Source organism: Cervus canadensis, chromosome 4 (genome assembly GCF_019320065.1).
Source record: "Cervus canadensis isolate Bull #8, Minnesota chromosome 4, ASM1932006v1, whole genome shotgun sequence".
NCBI lineage: Eukaryota > Metazoa > Chordata > Mammalia > Artiodactyla > Cervidae > Cervus > Cervus canadensis.
This window is the reverse complement of record NC_057389.1, coordinates 29,612,071-29,630,995: the sequence shown is the minus strand read 5'-3', so window position 1 is coordinate 29,630,995 and position 18,925 is coordinate 29,612,071. Positions and strand designations below refer to the sequence as shown.

At 41.4% G+C, this 18,925-nt stretch overlaps 1 protein-coding gene across 3 annotated transcripts in view; it reads left to right on the top strand.

Moving 5' to 3' along the window:
• TENM2 (teneurin transmembrane protein 2) overlaps positions 1-18,925 on the top strand; it is a 1,360,160-nt gene that overhangs the window by 1,268,940 nt on the left and 72,295 nt on the right. For all 3 annotated transcript variants that reach the window (XM_043464766.1, XM_043464768.1, XM_043464767.1), the window contains 5 exons: positions 879-998; positions 4,259-4,520; positions 5,293-5,560; positions 15,841-15,984; positions 16,631-16,880. In XM_043464766.1, the coding sequence (XP_043320701.1) occupies positions 879-998; positions 4,259-4,520; positions 5,293-5,560; positions 15,841-15,984; positions 16,631-16,880 (1,044 nt within the window). The remainder of the gene's footprint in view (positions 1-878; positions 999-4,258; positions 4,521-5,292; positions 5,561-15,840; positions 15,985-16,630; positions 16,881-18,925) is intronic.

Sequence of the window (18,925 nt, the reverse complement as noted above, 5' to 3'; positions counted from 1 at the left end):
CTGGTTGAATGCTGGCATCCTTGGGAACATTCTAGTTACTATGATCTGAATAGAGGGGAGGTTTCTGTCACAGGGGCCAAAAGTTGAGACGGATTTCAACCACTTCGCCTCTCCCCTGCCCCAAATCAGGGTAGCAGGAATTTGATGTAAGAGAGATATGTAGTTACATGGAATCCAGAATCCAAGATAGTTCTGCTGGGAAAAAAAATCTCTCTAATATTCTCTTTTCCTCAGGCTGTCATGGATTTTGAGAAATTTTACTTTTAAAGGGCAACTGAAAAAAAAAAAAAAAAAACAATGTATGTATATGCCCCGGCCTTGTTAAAAACCTCTGTGTGCTTCCCTTCCTCCCCATTCCCCACTCTCTCTGTCATCCCAGCCTGGAGGAAAAAAGTAACATTGCCTTCCTCCAAAGCCAAAAAAAGGAAATGAGTAGGCAGATGGGGAAGCTCTCACCCGAGGATAATACTCTCTGTGCCAGGCTAAGGCACAAACATGAGTGATGTGGGGCAGCCTGGAGCTCCGGCCAAGCAAAAGCCAAGTGATGTCAAGAAACGGAGTGAGGCCAAGGGCAGAGGGGCTGTGCCCAGGGGACCCCACTGCCCAGTAGAATGACTGAGGATGCTGCCCATGGATCTCACCCCAGACTGCTCCTCAGGGAAAGCCAGCATTGAGGCACCCCTCTTGCCCACAGCTCCCTGTGATCGTGTGAAGCCAGCAGTTCACATTTGAAAGTCTTCTCCTTGCCTTAGGGACCAGATGAGGACGGGCGGTGGGGAGCTTTGGCAAAAGAGAAGGGGAACTTGACAACGACCCCCCCTCCTGTCCCCTTGTTCTCCTGAGTATGGCTCAAAAGCTTGTGTTTCTCTTTCTCTCAGTTTGGTTTCTCTCATCCGAGGCCAAGTAGTAACTACAGATGGGACTCCCCTGATTGGTGTGAACGTGTCTTTTGTCAAGTATCCAAAATACGGCTATACCATCACCCGCCAAGATGGCACGTAAGTAGCTTTGTGGGGCTCCACTTACTTAGGATTGAGGCTGCAAAGAGACAGATGGTGTAATGGGCTTGGAACCACATGCCTCCCCCTTGCAGACTGGGGGGAGACCCACCAGGCCAGATCTCGAGGGAGAATCCCCCCACCCAGATACATATTTTTTGGTATGATCTCAGAAATGGAAGATAACTAGAGTAGCCAACCTCTCCAGGGCTGCTGACAGCCATGCTTTTTCCATGGCACGTAAATGCTTTTCTCCGGATGTGGGTGTGGGTGTGGGTGTGTCTTGGGGGTAAGGTTCAGGGTGGCGGAGTCTAGAAGGAAAGGAAAGTAGCCCTTGGAACCTCACTCCTGTTTTCTTTTAAATCAAAGGCCATGCAGGGTGACAGGGATCCACAGGCCACAGTGTCCTGTGGTGAACCCCTTCTGCCTTCATCTGTGACTTTAGGAGCGGTGGTGTGTTCGCTTCTGTTTTGAGGGAGTGGGATGTAATCAGAGAAGTCTAATTAAATACATTTAGCCTTCACCCTGCTGTGTGAAGGAGGCAACCTTACCCTATTATCTTCTGATTGGAAACCCGCACCCGTGCAGCCCCCGCCAAGATGAAAGCGCTGTCATTTCCTTAATCCGTTGGGCATGGAGTTGCAATTTCGAGAAAAAGATAAAAAGAAGAAAAGAAATCTATAGGAAGGGGAAAACATGCACCCACTCTGGCCTGAAAACACACAAAGATACACACACACACACACTACTATATTGTATTTTAAATGAAAGAGGAGATTGTGGCTGTAAATCTGATGCAACACTTTTTCTATAAAACTGCAGTCTGGAAAATCATAAACAAATCATGTACTCTGATTCTCGTCTTTTCTCTGGTGAAGAATCTGGTCTTTTTTTCCCCTAATGTCCTAAAATAGCCTCGTGGGTAGTTTCAAAAATGACCAGCCCACAGTAGCCCTATCCTCCTATTTCCACTTCTGAGACTCAAAGAAGGCATCTGATGATTCACATCAAATTCTTAATATTCACCAGGTTTCTGGTGTCTTAGATCTCGTGTTCTAAGATTTGAGCCAAATCTCATTATTTGAACGCGCTAGAACCGTGAAGGTGTACTGTAAAAGGCTACCTGGGCTCTTGTTTGTTCTCAGAAGCCAGCGTTCTTGCCCTGTGAGTCCTGTGATAACACCAGAAGAGGTTTCTGAGTCTTTGGTATGCTGTCTCTCCCACCTCACACTGCCCCATCCTTCCTAGCTGCTTCCAGATTAATTATCACCTAAATCCACTTCCCAGATCATGTATCCAACCTCCCAGATTGGTGATTCTTCAGCTTGTCCAGGTAGCAAAGCCTGGAAGTCACAGGATGTGTTTGGAAATGCTCCAAGGAGTCCCACAATCTGTTGTGTAGTGCTGTGTGCCACAGACGTGGGTGGTTTGACTCTATCATCCCAAGGAGGAACAATGTCACTTCAAAACATTTCACTCTCCTGCACTCTAAGTGAAAAAAAACTCCCCAGCAGTGTGCATGCCCTAAAATAAAAATATAAACAAATTAACAGAATAAACTCTTCCACCATGATATTTACCTTAATACTCATATACTCCCTGTTCATTCATTTTATGTCTATTGAGAAACACCAAAACTGTTACCAAAATTGAATGAAGTCAGAGAGTCTGTATATTTTCATTGAGTTTTTTAAAATTTTTATTGGAGTATAGTTGATTTACAGTATTGTGTTAGTTTCAGGGGTACAGCAAAGTGAGCCAGTTATACATATACATATATCTCCCCTTTTTTTGTCATTGGGTTTTTACTGTACTCTAGGAACTCTGCTAAGTGCTGGGGATTCTGAAGTGTGTGGAAGAGAGCACCACTGCCCGCAAAGAGCTGAGATCTTGGTGGAGGAATAAAAGATCAAATTGAGAGACTTCTCTCCATTGACTTTCTTTTCCTTTAACTGGGGAAGAACTACCTTTATTTTACTTCACTAGTAGTAGATTTCCATATAGCCTGAAAGAACAAGCAGAAATATAGTTTAAGAACAATTGTCAAAAATGTAAGAAACAGTTAAGAACCATTTCATTCCAAATGCCAAATAAATTTGTATGCTGGAAAAATATATCAGAAACAAGGCAAAATGGATGAAGGAGGTTAAAAAGTCGAAACTTCTTCACCAGCAAAAACCTACTGTATAGCACGTGGAACTCTGCTAACTGTTACGTGGCAGCCTAGATGGGAGGGAAATTTAGGGGAGATTGGGCACGTGTATATGTATGGCTGAATCCCTTCATTGTTCACCTGAAACTGTCACAACATTATTAATAGGCTATACTCCAATATAAAATAAAAATTTTTTTAATAGTACAGACTTCTAATAATAAAGTCCTGGGATGTATGTACAATGTGATAACTGTAGCTAATGATATCATATTGTATAGTTGAAAGATGCTAAGACAGATCTTAAAATTTTCAGCACAGGAAAAAAAGAAATTGTAACTGAGCGTGATGATGAATGGATTTATGGTGGTGAACATTTCACAACATATACAGATATTGAATTATTATGTTGTAGACCTGAAACTAATATAGTGGTATATGTCAATGATATCTAAAAAAAAAGTTAAAGTTCTATGAAACCAAAAAAAGAAGTCAGAAACAGCACAGGTTGATGAAAAGAAAGCTTTCCTGAGCCTAGGGTCAAATCATTTTAACGCCACTAAGTAGTAAAGACTCCTGTTAGCCTAGCACAATGCTAAATGCTTTATACCAGTGGTGAGGGAGCATTTTCTGTAAAGGGCCAGATTGTATCTATTTTAGGCTGAGATGCCATATGGTTCCTGTTACAACTACTCAGCTGTGCCACTGCACCCCAGAAATGGCTGGAGAGAATAAGTCAATGAATGGGCGTGGCTGGGATTCCCACAAAACGTTTTACCAAAACAGGTGGTGGGCCGGCTTTAGCTCACGGGTCTAGTCCGCTGACGTCTGCTCTGAATTCGTGATGCTATTTCATCCTCTCAGCCACACTGTGAAGTCGGTATAACTATTCCCATTTCACAGATGAAGAAATTGCGGCAACTTGCCCACAGTCACACAACTAGTAAGTGGTAGAGTTTGGGCTCCCACCCAGCCCGTCTGCCGACAAAGCCCGCTGTCTCCTCCTGCCCGCTCTGCCCATCCACTGCCCTCAGCACGGAGGTCAGAGCACCCCCCAGTCTGCAGGTGAGTTCAGCACCTCTCAGTGAGACCACCTGCCCCTCTCCAGGTTCGACCTGATCGCCAATGGTGGCTCCTCCTTGACCCTGCACTTCGAGCGGGCCCCGTTCATGAGCCAGGAGCGCACCGTGTGGCTGCCATGGAATAGCTTCTATGCCATGGACACTCTGGTGATGAAGACAGAGGAGAACTCCATCCCCAGCTGTGACCTCAGCGGCTTTGTCCGGCCGGATCCGATCATCATTTCCTCCCCATTGTCCACCTTCTTCAGTGCCACCCCGGGACAGAATTCCATTGTGCCCGAGACCCAGGTAGGAGCTCCAGGTGCCGGGATGGGACTCTCGATCCTGCCCTGACCCAAACCTGCTGGCCAACTTCCTCCCACCATCTCTGTCTCCTGGGGTAAACCAGAAAGTACTATCAAGGGGGAGGGACAAAAAGTAAGGACAGTAGAATTTATTGTTGCTGGAGAGAAAACTGAATCTCTCCTGGACATTCCAGATGTTTCCAGATAGTTGTTCAAGACTTTGGCAGTCACTGGAGCTTTTAATAGAATAAAAACGATACACATATGTGCACGCCACCTGCAAATTGCTTTTTATTCCTGTTAGTCACAGAGATACATGATAAGAGGCGCTTTAATGATCTACATCGGTGTTACAACAGAGGGCATATTACATTATTGCTTCCCCGTTGCTTTATACCAATTGTCAGTGGAAGTTGCAGGTTCATATAATTACAGCCTCTTGTGGCCTCCTTGCATGCAACCAGCAATAAAGCCTGCTGTTCTTATTTACATCTTTTGCCAACAGTGTGGTTTTAAAAAGAAACACAACGGTGACCAAGAATAATTATTAATCCAAAAATCATAACCTCAGCCCCTTCGTTCCATCTTGCAGGGTAAAGTTGTGGTTGTTGGTTTTTTTCTCTCTCCTCAGCCATGGGAAGTGGTTCTGACACCCCACCCCTGTAAGGTGGGACGCTTTGGTGAGGCTGACAGCAGACAGGTAGCTGTGGGTTGCAAGCAGCCTAGCTCCTGGGGTGTGTTTGATGCACCGTTTATACCTGTTTCCTCTCCTCCAGGTTCTTCATGAAGAAATTGAGCTCCCTGGTTCCACCGTGAAGCTTCGCTACCTGAGCTCCAGGACCGCAGGCTACAAGTCACTGCTGAAGATCACCATGACCCAATCCACGGTGCCCCTGAACCTCATCAAGGTTCATCTCATGGTAGCTGTAGAGGGGCACCTCTTCCAAAAATCATTCCAGGCCTCTCCCAACCTGGCCTACACCTTCATCTGGGACAAGACAGATGCCTACGGCCAAAGGGTCTATGGACTCTCTGATGCTGTTGGTATGTTTCAGTTTCAACCCCTTACTGATTCTTAGATTTAGGCATGCATTAAATTGACAAGTATTTGTTGAATTCCTAGTATGTGCCAAGCACTATTCCAGTACTTAGGAGTACAGTGGTCCAAGACAGACAAGAGTCATCTTCCATGGCCCTTCTATACTAGTCGGGTAGCGAGATGATAAACATATACTGGCAGGAAAATTTCAAGCAGTGAAACGTACTAATATGAAAACAAAAATAAGTGATGTATACTGGGAAGGAGGGGCAACCATGAGTGGGTGTTCAGGGGAGGTTCCTCAGCAGGTGACGTTTAAACAGAGACTTGAAGGGAAAGGAACCCTGTAACACAAAGAAGAGCTCTTTTTGAAAGACAAAAATAGGCCAGCGTGGCTGGAATGTAGTGGACAGGGAGACTGTGTGAGACGGGGAGAGAGGTGGGCAGGGGCTGGATTGTGTTCCAGAGGGCCGCAGAACACACCTGGAAGACCAGAGGATGGAGCGAGAGGGCGTCTGAAAGCCACACGCTCTGTTCCAGGCTTTACCTCTGAAGCAATCATGTGATTTCCTACTTAAGAAAGACCACCGTGAGAGAAGGGTCCTACAATTATCAGTCTTTGAAGAACTGTGAGCTGTGGGTTCATATCAACCTACCCAGTATATTTTCTTACTTGTAGAAAGCTGTCTGGGATTAATTAAAACCCTAAATCCTGTGTATTCTTCACTAATAGGCTTGTGGTTTTCAATAACTGCAATAAGTTTACCAAAATAAGAAACCAGCAAACTCAGAAATGTTCACTGTAACTGGCCTCCAATGTTTATCAGACACTCCCTTTGTGCAGAGCTTTGTGCTAAATCTTTTGTCTTGGGTGACCACTCACTAACACTGTCAAGAAGGCACTCTCATAACCCTCATTGTCTAGATGAGACAGGAGGGCAAGGTAAGCAAGCTACCTAAAGACACACAACTAGCAGGTTACACATGCTCAGAATATAGCCCTTGTGGTCTGCTTCCTCAGTGGGTGGTTCAGTTCAGTTCAGTCGCTCAGTCGTGTCCTACTCTTTGTGACCCCACTGACCGTAGCACGCTAGGCTTTCCTGTCCATCACCAACTCCTGGAGCCTATTCAAACTCATGTCCATCACGTCGGCCATACCATCCAACCATCTCATCTTCTGTCATCCCCTTCTCCTCCCACCTTCAATCTCTCCCACCATCAAGGTTTTTACAAATGAGTTGGTTCTTTGCATTAGGTGGTCAAAGTCCTGGAGTTTCAGCTTCAGCATCAGTCCTTCCAATGAATATTCAGGACTGATTTCCTTTAAGATTAACTGGTTGGATCTCCTTGCAGTCCAAGGGACTCTCAAGAGTCTTCTCCAACACCACAGTTCAAAAGCATCAATTCTTCAGTGCTCAGCTTTCGTTGTAGTCCAACTCTCACATTCGTACATGACTGCTGGAAAAGCCATAGCTTTAACTAGATGGACTTCTGTTGGCAAAGTAATGTCTCTGCTTTTTAATATGCTGTCTAACTTGGTCATAGCTTTTCTTCTAAGGAGCAAGTGCCTTTTAATTTCATGGCTGCAGTCACCATCTGCAGTGATTTTGGAGCCCCCCAAAATTAAGTGTCTCTCACTGTTTCCATTGTTTCCCCACCTACCTGCCATGAAGTGATGGGACCGGATGCCTTTATCTTAGTTTTCTGAATGCTGAGTTTTAAGCCAACTTTTTCACTCTTCTCTTTCCCTTTCATCAAGAGGCTCTTTAGTTCTTCTTCGCTTTCTGCCATAAGGGTGGTGTCATCTGAGTGTCTGAAGTTATTGATGTTTCTCCTGGCAGTCTTGATTCCAGCTTGTGCTCCATCCAGCTCAGAATTTCTCATGATGTACTCTGCATATAAGTTAAATAAGCAGGGTGACAATATACAGCCTTGACATACTCCTTTCCTGATTTGGAACCAGTCTGTTGTTCCATGTCCAGTTCTAACTGTTGCTTCTTGACCTGCATGCAGATTTCTCAGGAGGCAGGTCAGGCAGGTCTGGTATTCCCATCTCGAAGAATTCTCCACAGTTTGTTGTGATCCACACAGTCAAAGGCTTTGGTGTAGTCAATAAAGCACAAGTAGATGTTTTTCTGGAACTCTCTTGCATTTTTGGTGATCCAGCAGATGTTGGCAATTTGATCTCTGGTTCCTCTGCCTTTTCAAAATCCAGCTTGAACATATGGAAGTTCATAGTTCACGTACTGTTGAAGCCTGGCTTGGAGGATTTTGAGCATTATTTTGCTAGTGTGAGAGTTGAATGCAATTGTGTGATAGTTTGAGCATTCTTTGGCATTGCCTTTCTTTAGTATTGGAATGAAAACAGACCTTTCCCAGTCCTGTGGCTGAGTTTTCCAAATTTGCTGGCATATTGAGTGCAGCACCTTCACAGCATCATCTTTTAGGATTTGAAATAGCTCAACCAGAATCCATCACCTCCACTAGCTTTGTTCATAGTGATGCTTCCTAAGGCCCACTTGACTTCCCATTCCAGGATGTCTGGCTCTAGGTGAGTGATCACATTGTGGTTATCTGGATTATGAAGATCCTTTTTGTATAGTTCTTCTGTGTATTCTTGCCACCTCTTCTTAATATCCTCTGCTTGTGTTAGGTCCATACCATTTCTGTCCTTTATTGTACTCATCTTTGCATGAAATGATCCCTTGATACCTCTAATTTTCTTGAAGAGATCTCTAGTCTTTCCCATTCTGTTGTTTTCCTCTATTTCTTTGCATTGATCACTGAGGAAGGCTTTCTTATCTCTCCTTGCTATTCTTCAGAACAGTAATAAGTTATTGGAGTAACCAGTGCATTTATTGTCAACAGTGGCTAATTTAATAAATAGTATGTCAGGCTTTAGCCAATATCAAAATGATAGCTAACATCAAAAAATAGTCTGAATACTATAACACACCCCATGTACTCCAATTTCTACCTTTATCAACACATCTCGTTGACTCTTGTTTATTCCTTACCTTCAGCCACTCCTCTGCCACCTGTATTTTTCTAAAGCAAGTGGCAGACATCACATCATTTCATTCATAATATATCAGAATGTATCTCTGAAAAGCACTTTGAAAGTATAACAACATCATCATTACAACAAGGAAACAGAATCTTTATATTAAACAGCCAATCATCATTCAATATTTAAATTGCTTTATGAATATCTGAAAATAGAAGTACTTTATTTGCTTGAATCAGAATCCACATAAGATCCACTGTTTGTAACTGGTTGGTTTCTTCTTTTTGTTATATACGCTTCTGATATACAGCATTATTACTTACCTTCTATGCACATTACAAAGTGATCACCACCACAAATCTTGTTACCACCTATCAGCATGCCATTGATCCCCTTTACCCATTTGACCCATCCTCAACTCCCTTCCCCTCTGGGAACCGCTAGTCTGATCTCGGTATCTTTGCCTTTGTTTTTGCTTTATTGTGTTTGTTCATTTGTGGGGTTTTTTTTGTTTTGTTTTGTTTTTTTTACATTCCACATATGAGTGAAACCATTCAGAATGTTGTCTTTCTCTTTCTGATTGGTTTCATTTAGCGTGATACCTTCAAAGTCCATCCACGTTGTCACAGATGGCAGGATTTCATTCTTTTTATGCCTAAGTAGTATTTCCACTGTCTATATGTGCCACAGTTCATTTATTCACTTATTCACCAGTGGGCACTTAGATTGTTTCTATATCTTAACTATTGTAAATACTGCAATAAATATAGAGGTGCATATATCTTTTTGAATTAATGTCTTAGTGTTGTCTGGATAAATACCAAGAAGGGAATAGCTGAGTTCTCTTAAAAAATTTAAATCAATGGTTTTCCTTTTCATCTCTGGATTTTTTTCCTCAGTTTTAGAAATAATTGACATACATTACTATGGAAGACATATAGTATGATAATTTGATTTACTTATATTGTGAAATGATTAGCACAGTAGATTCAGCTAAACATTTATCTTATAAAGATACAGCAAAAAAGGGAAGAAAAGGGGAAATGTTTTCTTTTTATGATGAGAACTCATAGGATTTACTTTCTCAGCGACTTTCCTGTGTATCATACTGCGGTGTTAACAACAGTCATCTTGTTATACATTACGTTCCTAGTACTTCTTTGCATTCTTTCTAGTACTTATTTATCTTATATCTGGAAATTTGTACCTTTTTACCATCTTCATCCAATTTCCCTTTTCCCCACTCTCTGCCTCTGGGAACCTCGAGTCTGATCTTTTTCTATTAGTTTGTTTCATTTTGTTTTTACGTTCCATATATAAGTGAGATCATACAGTGTCTTTTTCTGTCTGACTTATTTCACTTAGCATAATGCCTTCAAGTTCCATCCATGTTATTGCAAATAGTAGGATTTCCTACTATTAAGGATTTCCTACTATAAAGAACTCCTACATAGTTCTTTATGACTCAGTAATATTGTATATTTACACATATACTACATTTTGTGTGTGTGTATACATTGCCATTTCTTTATTCATTCATCCATCATTGGACACTCTGTTTCCAATATGAAAAGGATTGCTGTTTATTCTTCATGAAGTGTTTAGAGAAATTCACCAGTGAGACCATCTGGTCCTAAGCCTCTCTTCACTGGGAGATTTTTGATTATTGAGTCAATCTCTTTACTAGTAATTGGTTGTTCAGATTTTCTATTTCTTCCCAATGCAGTCTTGATAAGTTATGCCTTTAAGAATTTTTCCATTTCTTCCAGAGTGTTCAGTTTATTGGTATGTAGTTATTCAGAGGAGCTTCTTATGATCCATTGTATTACTGTAGTATAAATTATAATGTGTCCTTCATTTTTAATTTTGTTGATTTGAGTCCTTTCTCTTTTTTCCATAGTTAGTCTTATTAAAGATTTCTCAGTTTTGTTTATCTTTTCAAAGAACTGACTCTTGGTTTGGTTAATCTTTTCTATTGTTTTTCTGCTTTCTGGTTTATTCATTTATACACTAGTCTTTATTTGTTCCTTCATTCTGCTAACTTTGGACTCAGTTTGTTCTTTTTCTAATTCCTTAAGACATAGAGTTATGTTGTTTATTTGGGATCCTTCTTAATGTAGGTGTTTACTGCTGTGAACTTTCCTCTTAGTACTGCTTTTAATGCATCCTAGAAGTTCTGGTATTTGTGTTTCCATTTTAATCTGTCTCTTTTTATTTCCCCTTTAATTTCTTCTTTGATCTGTTGGTTATTCAGGAGAGCGTTTTTTAATTTTCCATGTATTTTTTAATTTTCCAGTTTTCTTGATATTGGTTTCTAGGTTCATGCCATTGTGGTTAGAGAAGATACTTGGTATGATTTTAATCTTCCTGAATTTGCTAACACTTGTTTTGTGGCCTAACATGTGACCTAAAATGTTCCTTGTACCCTTGAGAAGAAATGTGTATTCTGGTGTTGTTGGATAGAATGTTCTATGTGTGATAGGTCCATTTGGTCTATAGTATTGTTCAAATCAACTGTCCCCTTTATGATTTTCTGTCTGGGTGATCTATCCATTTTTGAGAGTGGGATATTAAATCCCTAACTTTACTGTATTATTTCTCCTTTTAGCTTTATTAGTTGTGCTTTATATGATTAGATGCTGCAATGTTGTAGATGCTGCAATGTTGGGTGAATAAATATTTATAATTGTTATATATTCTCAATGTATTGACTGCTTTACAATTGTATAATGATCACCTTTGTCTCTTTTGAACATTTTTAGTTTAAAATCTATTTCATCTGATATAAATATAGCTACCCTTGCTTGAGGCAGGGTAGGGAGGTTTACCACTTGCTTGAAAGCTTGAAATGTCTTTTTCCATCCCTTCATTCTCAGTCTACATGGGTCCTTAAGCCTATGCTATGCTATGCTAAGTCACTTCAGTTGTGTCCGACTCTGTGCGACCCCACAGACGGCATCCCACCAGGCTCCGCCGTCCCTGGGATTCTCCAGGCAAGAACACTGGAGTGGGTTGCCATTTCCTTCTCCAGTGCGTGAAAGTGAAGTCGCTCAGTTGTGTCCGACTCTTCGCGACCCCATGGACTGCAGCCTACCAGGCTCCTCCGTCCATGCGATTTTCCAGGCAAGAGTACTGGAGTGGGGTGCCATTGCCTTCTCCGCCTTAAGCCTATAGTAGGCGTTATGTCATTGAATCTTGTTTGTTTGATTTGTTCACATGGCCATTTCATGTCTTCTGATTGGAGGCTGTAATGTTTACATTTAAATAAGTTATTGGTAGGTAGGGACTTAGCATTGTCATTTTAGCCTCTGTTTTCTAGCTTTTTTGTTAACCATTGTTCCTTCTTTCTTTTTTTGCTGTCTTTGATATTAGTCGCTTTGACTTATTTATCATGTTCTTTTGTGTAATTACTATAGAGATTTCCCTGTGTGTACTATGAGATCTGCCTTGTGCAATTGGTTGATTTCTCTTCAGTTATTTTAAACTATGGTTTTTCCTTTCACTTCTAGCTCATTTTTGTTTTATGATGTATCTGTTGAAGAAACTGCTGTTTGCCTGTAGTATTTCTCATAATCTGGTTTGTTTTCTAATTGCACACCTGTGACTGTTTAACATATTCCACTGTTCTGTATCTCCTGTAAATCGATAGCTAAACCTGGAGGTTTCCTAGGTACAGGTTTGATTTTTTATCTATACCAACTTTTTTAAAGTATAATTGACATATAAGAAGTGTATAACATAATGATTCAATATTTGTATATATTGCAAAATGATGACTGAAATAGGTCTAGTGAACATCTGTTGTCATACTTAGACACAAAATTTTTCCTGGTGATGAGAACTTTTAAGATCTAGTCTCTCAGCAACTTTCAAATATGCAATACAGTATCACCAACTATAGTCACCATGCTGTACCTCACATCCCCATGACTCATTTATTTTTTAACTGAAAGTTTCTACATTTTTATTTCCTTCACCTGTTTGGTCCACCTTTCAGCCCTTGCCTCTGGCAGACGCCAATTTGTTACCTGTCCATGATATTGGTTTTTTGCTTGTTTTTAATTTTTTATTCTGCTTATGATCATCTTTACTCCATAAACACTTTAAAAAGATTAGTTAGATCTCACAAAAAGAAATGTACTATTTATCACAATAAAGCATTAAGGCATTTAGAGCAAGTAATATTCCTATTTACACAAATTTTTAGATCCACATATAGGTGAGATTATACAGTATATGTCTTTCTTTGTCTCACATATTTCACTTAACATAATGCCCTGAAGGTTCATTTGTGTTGTCACAAATGGCAAGATTTCATTCTTTTACATGGCTGAATAATATTTCATTGATTGTATACCACATCATCTTTATCCATCCATTTGTTGATGGACACCTTAGTTGTTTCTGTATCTTAGTTATTGTAAATAATGCTACAGTGTAATGTTTTTGTTTTCTCCAGGTAAATACCGAAAAGTGGCATTGCTGGGTCACATGGTAGTTCTATTTTAATTTTTTGAGAAACCTCCATACTGTTTTCCATGGCTATACCAGTTTACATTGCTACCGGTCATGCACAAGGGTTCCTCTTCTCCACATCCTCACCAACATTTGTCATTTGTATTCTTTTTGATGATAGCCATTCTGACAGGTGTGAGGTAATAGCACATTGTGGGTTTGATTTGCAGTTCCCTGGAAGTTAGTGATACTGAGAATCTTTTCATGTAGTGCTGGCCTTACGTATGTCTTCTGATAGATGTCCATTAAGTTCCTTTGCCTGTTTTTTTAATTGGATTTTTTGGCTTTTGGTTGTCAGGAGGTGCGAGTTCTTTATATACTTTGGACACTAACCTGTTATCAGATATATGATTTACAAATATTTTCTCTTTTCATTTTATGGATGGTTTCCTTTGTGGTGCAGAAGCTTTTTAGTCCGATGGAGTCCTACTTGCTCTTTTTTGCTTTTGTTGCCTTTACTTTGGCTGTCAAATTCAAAGAATCATTGCCATGACTGATGTTAAGGAGCTTACTGCCTGTGTTTTCTTCCAGGAGTTTTATGGGCTTAGGGCCTTTTAATCCATTTGAGTTAATTTTTATGAATAGTATAGAGTGGTACAGTTTCTTTTTTTTTCCTTCATGTGACTGTCCAACTTTCCCAGCCCACTTATTGAAGAGAGTGTCCTTTGCCCACTGAAATATTCTTGGCTCCTTTATCAAAATTAGTTGACTGTGTATGCTTAGGTTTATTTCTGGACTCTATATTTCTATTCCACTGATTTTTGTGTCTGTTTTTATGACAGCACCATGCTGTTTTGATAAATATAGTTTCGTAATATAGCTTGAAATCCGGGCATGTGGTGCCTCCAGCTTTGTTCTTCTTTTCAAGATTGCTTTGCCTGTTCAGGGTTTTGTGGTTCCATGCATATTTTAAGAATGTTTGTTCTATTTCTGTGAAAAATACCACTGGAATACTGATTGGGATTACACTGAATCTGTACTTTGCTTTGGGTTGTATGGACATTGTAGAATATTAATTCTTCTAATCCATGAGCATGGAGTATCTCTCCATTTATTTGTGTCTTCTCCAGTCTCTTTCATCAATTTCTTGGAGTTTTCAGTGTATAGATCTTTTGCCTCCTTGGTTAAATTTATCTCTATCAGGAGGTGACTAATGTCAGCTTGTCTATTCTTTTATGCTTTCTGCAGCATTGAAATGCTCATTACCTAGATTCATTAGGTCATTAGGGATTGCAAAATGATATTCTAATAATGTCATTGCTTCTTTATTATTTACTAGCTAGAATACTTTTCTATAGAGATACTTTTTCATTGGCGACTTTGTTATTTGAAGCACAGTTTAAATAAGATAAATGCTTGATTCTTACCTTTTGTTTACCAGTTTTCAACATTGTAAGTTGGCTCTCTAATATCCTCTACCAGTGGCAAATCCATTTTTTAAATACCATTATAAACTCATAGGATGAAATACCTCTTAATATATCCATTGAAGTTGTCTTTCCTAATAGTCAGATTGTCTCATCTTTGGTCAATAGAAGCCTCTTCAAGCTGATTCCCAAATTCTTTTGCCATTGCCCTAGTAGATTTTCTTTCCTTCCTATCTGGTCTGAAAAAATGGCCTGGTCTTCTATTGTTCATTTCTTGACCCAGCCATGTCTTCAAGGAGCCCTGATTCCTTTTAATGAGAAATAATATTTCAAGGCCACAGACCAAGCACTAGCAATTCTCTTTGCTACTGAGTTGGTCATTGTTTCTTAGAATTTTCAGAGGACAAGCCAGGAAATACATGGAGCTTTTTTTTAAAAGATAAAATGTATCTTTCGTTCATCTCGACACTCCTATATCTCAGGATTTAAAAGAAGCAGAGGAGAATCCCCAAAGGTGACACACGTAGTTAAGAATTTAATGTACTAGGAACAGCAATAATAACAATGCCTCATATTTCTAAAGCAGCGTTCCAATTAAAAATGTATGGCATCTCAGCGTTCTGTCTCATCTATCCTCACGACATCTCTCAGAAATTGAAGCTTCACTTGCTCTGTTTTACACATGGGGAAAATGGAACCACGAAGAAGTGTGAGCTGTAACAGAATTGGGACTCAAGTCCTTCATCTCCCGCCCCTCTCTCCTATTTGTCCATGTGGCAAGTGCAGGATTTTTATAGTTTTTGGATTCTGTTCCCCACTGCATTGCCACATAATTGGCAGGCTGTGTCCCCGTGCCTGCCTCACTTGGAACCCTCTGGAATCCTGAGTGAATGTACAAAGTGCCTTAACTAACACAAGCTGTTGCCTCCAGAATCTCCTTATAAATGAGAGCCACAAAGCTTCCATAGGTCTTTCTCCTAGTGAGTGGAAATAAATAACGCAGAATATAGCGAACGCATGCCGTGAGCAGCAGGCTGAGGGAAACGGTCTCCTGTCCATCTCTAAAGGAGCGTTGTATTCAGTTTTTAAATGATTCATCTCTTCCCTCTCCATCACTGGGGTCATTTTTGAAAAGCCGGCTGTTCATTGGAAAGGTCTTTCCATCCCCACAGACAATACTGTGTAAAGTTTCAAGGTTGAGTTCAGCTTGAAATTTGAATTTAATATTGTATGGAATCACAAGGAGAAAAGCAATCAGCCTGCCTCCTTGAGTGAGTTTTTTGAACTGAATCTGTATTACCGTGAGCACAAGTTTCTTATTCCTGCTGGAGGGCTCTGGAGTAATCAAGTAAACTCTCTCTTCTCCCGCTCTGCCCCACCCCCTTGTATCTTTCAGTTTCCGTTGGCTTTGAATATGAGACCTGCCCCAGTCTCATCCTGTGGGAGAAAAGGACAGCCCTCCTTCAGGGATTTGAGCTGGACCCTTCCAACCTCGGTGGCTGGTCCCTGGACAAACACCACATCCTCAACGTTAAAAGTGGTATGTGGGAGACTTCCCTGGCGATCCGATGGTTAAGACTTCACTTTCCAATGCACACTCAGTTCCCTGGTCAGGGAGCTAAGACCCAACATGCCTTGGTGCCAAAAAAAAAAAAAAAGACATAAAACAGAAGCAATGTTATAACAAATTCAATAGACTTTAAAAATGGCCTACATCAAAAAAAAAAGTGGTTTGTGAGCACATCTCCTTTTCCTGCATACAACCTAGTCTTGCTTCTGGAACCTTCTCTCCAGCCTTGACATTTAAGCAAAATCACCATCCCCTTCTTGCATCTATTTTTCATCAAGTGCCCAAAATACTCATAGGTTTTTCCACCTTCTCCTTTTAAATGTCAAACACTGTTGAGCTGGTTTTCCCAGACCATCCATCTTAGTATCCCTCACAAGTCTTCTTCAATTATCTCTGCAAATGTTTTCTTACCCTGGACCGTGGCCTTGGGGTTTACCCATCCTGTTGCAGTGCTTTCAGCGTTGTGAGGAAATTGGGGACCTCCCCACAGTTGACGTTTCCTACTGTTTCTCTTCCCTTTGTCACTTCCACCCATCCTCAGTAAGTTGATAGACATGTCCACCCCGGAGGGCTGCAGTAACCATTCCAATTTACTGCCCCCCCCCACCCCGCCCAGGAATCCTGCACAAAGGCACTGGGGAGAACCAGTTCCTGACCCAGCAGCCCGCCATCATCACCAGCATCATGGGCAACGGCCGCCGCCGGAGCATCTCCTGTCCCAGCTGCAACGGCCTTGCTGAAGGCAACAAGCTGCTCGCCCCAGTCGCCCTGGCTGTTGGAGTCGACGGGAGCCTCTTTGTTGGCGACTTCAATTATATCCGGCGCATCTTTCCCTCTCGAAACGTGACCAGCATCTTGGAGTTACGGTAAGTGACGGCATGGAAAACCTGCTTTTACTCTGTGGCTCCCACTGCTACAAAACTTCCCTGGGTAAATGGTGGACACATGTGGGCTTCTCCAGAGGATACACATTCGGTGTGATGGGCTGAGGTTTGATAACCCAGACCTGGGATCAAATAAGGATTGGGGGAAATCCTTGGTATAGGGATAAAACACTACTCATGTATTTGATACAGTTGTTGACACCTGCCTTATGGCAAAGGCGAAAGCCTTCAGACATTGTGCTGGGGGTGGGACCTGGGTAGATATATTTTATAAAACCTCCACGAGAGAATCTGATACATACCTAACAGTGAAAGAACCACTGCTCTAAGCTGATGGTCCATTTCCCTGGTTTCTAAAGTGGCACGTCTTAAAAATACAGATTTCCAGAGCCTACCCCTAGAGAATTTGTTCAGTAAGTCTAGAGCAGCGTCAGGGTGTCTCTCTCTTTGACAGGCTCTGTAGAAAATTCTGATATGCATCGAAGTTTGAGAACCACTAACGTTCATTCATTAATTCAGACACTTCTATTGAGCACTTCTGTGTGCTAGCTCTCTGTGAATTTTCTAGATCTTTGCACATTTATTAAGATCTGACTTAGAATTACTGCATAGGCCTTGCTAGGTAACTTCCAGCCACCCTAGGGGATTCCTCCTGAGTCTAAAGTCCAGGTCTCTGTTCTGGACAAAAGCTCTTTGAAACTCTCTTTTTGGGAAAGTTGATTCCAGGTCCTCAAACCTAGAGAGGAATCCATCTAGAAGTAAAGGGAGAAATTCAGTCTATAAACAAGGGAGAAAATTCATTCAACAAATACTTGGTGAATATATACCAGGACTGTCTGGTGAAGCAGGGGAAAAAAAACATGGAAAGGAAAAGCCCTAGCTGTCACGTTGGTGGTCTGTTGTTGTTCAGTCACTAAGTTTGTCCGACTCTTTGCGACCCCATGGACTGCAGCATGCCAGGCTTTCCTGTCCTTCATCACTTCCCAGAGTGCTCAAAATCATGTCCACTGAGTCAGTGATGCCATCCAACCATCTCATCCTCTGTCGCCCCCTTCTCCTCCTGCCTTCAGTCTTTCCCAGCATCAGGGTCTTTTCCAATGTGTCTGCTCTTCACATCAGGTGGCCAAAGGTGGTGGTCTGATAGGGAACTTCAAACTAAATCCTGTGGACAAATTTTAAAAAGTTCTTCAAGTGGCCTTCAGTGCTCTAAGGAAACTCTAACAGGGTGAGAAATAGGGACTATGATGATGGGGAGGAGGAAGAAGAAAGCTACATAAGATAAAGTATTCAGAAAAACCCCTTGTATTAGGTGATCCGTGAGGTGGGATATGAATGATGACGATAGCCATGTGGAGTACTAGGGAAGAATATCCCAGGCAGAGAAACGTTGTGCAAAAGCCCCAGTATCAGCAAATAACCTGCTTATTTATGGGATTGATAGAAATCCAGGAGGGTGGAGAACTCAGGGGAGAGTGTCTCAGAGGAGAGCAGAGAGGTAGGTAGGGGACCAGTGCTTCAAGATCGGAATGACCATGTCTACACGTGTGGATCATATTCTTCTTTATTTATATTATTGAAGATAGGTGATGTACCATGTTGTATTCGTTTCTGCTGTGTAGCAGTGTGATTCAGTTATACATACGTATAGACGCCTTTTCACATCCTTTTTCGTTATGCAATGCACAGCCATGGGAGGTTAAAGTAGTAAGATGGGTGGAGCTGACATGATCTGATTTGCATTTTTTTACAGATGACTCTGGCTCTCAGCTGAGGAAGGGACTGTAGGAGTTCGAGACAATAGGGAGGCTATAGCCCTGTTTCACGATTTGAGTGATGGTGACATTGCCTAGGGTGGCAGCCAGGGAGATGGGGAGCTCCCAGTTGAGATACATTTTCAGGGTAAATTTCATAGGAAATGTCAATAGACTATTTTCAGAAATTGGGGTGGGGACAACCAGAGAGAGGGGAAAGAATCAAAGGTCTTGCTAAGATTTTGATCTGAGCAGCCAAGTGGTTGGTGGTATTTT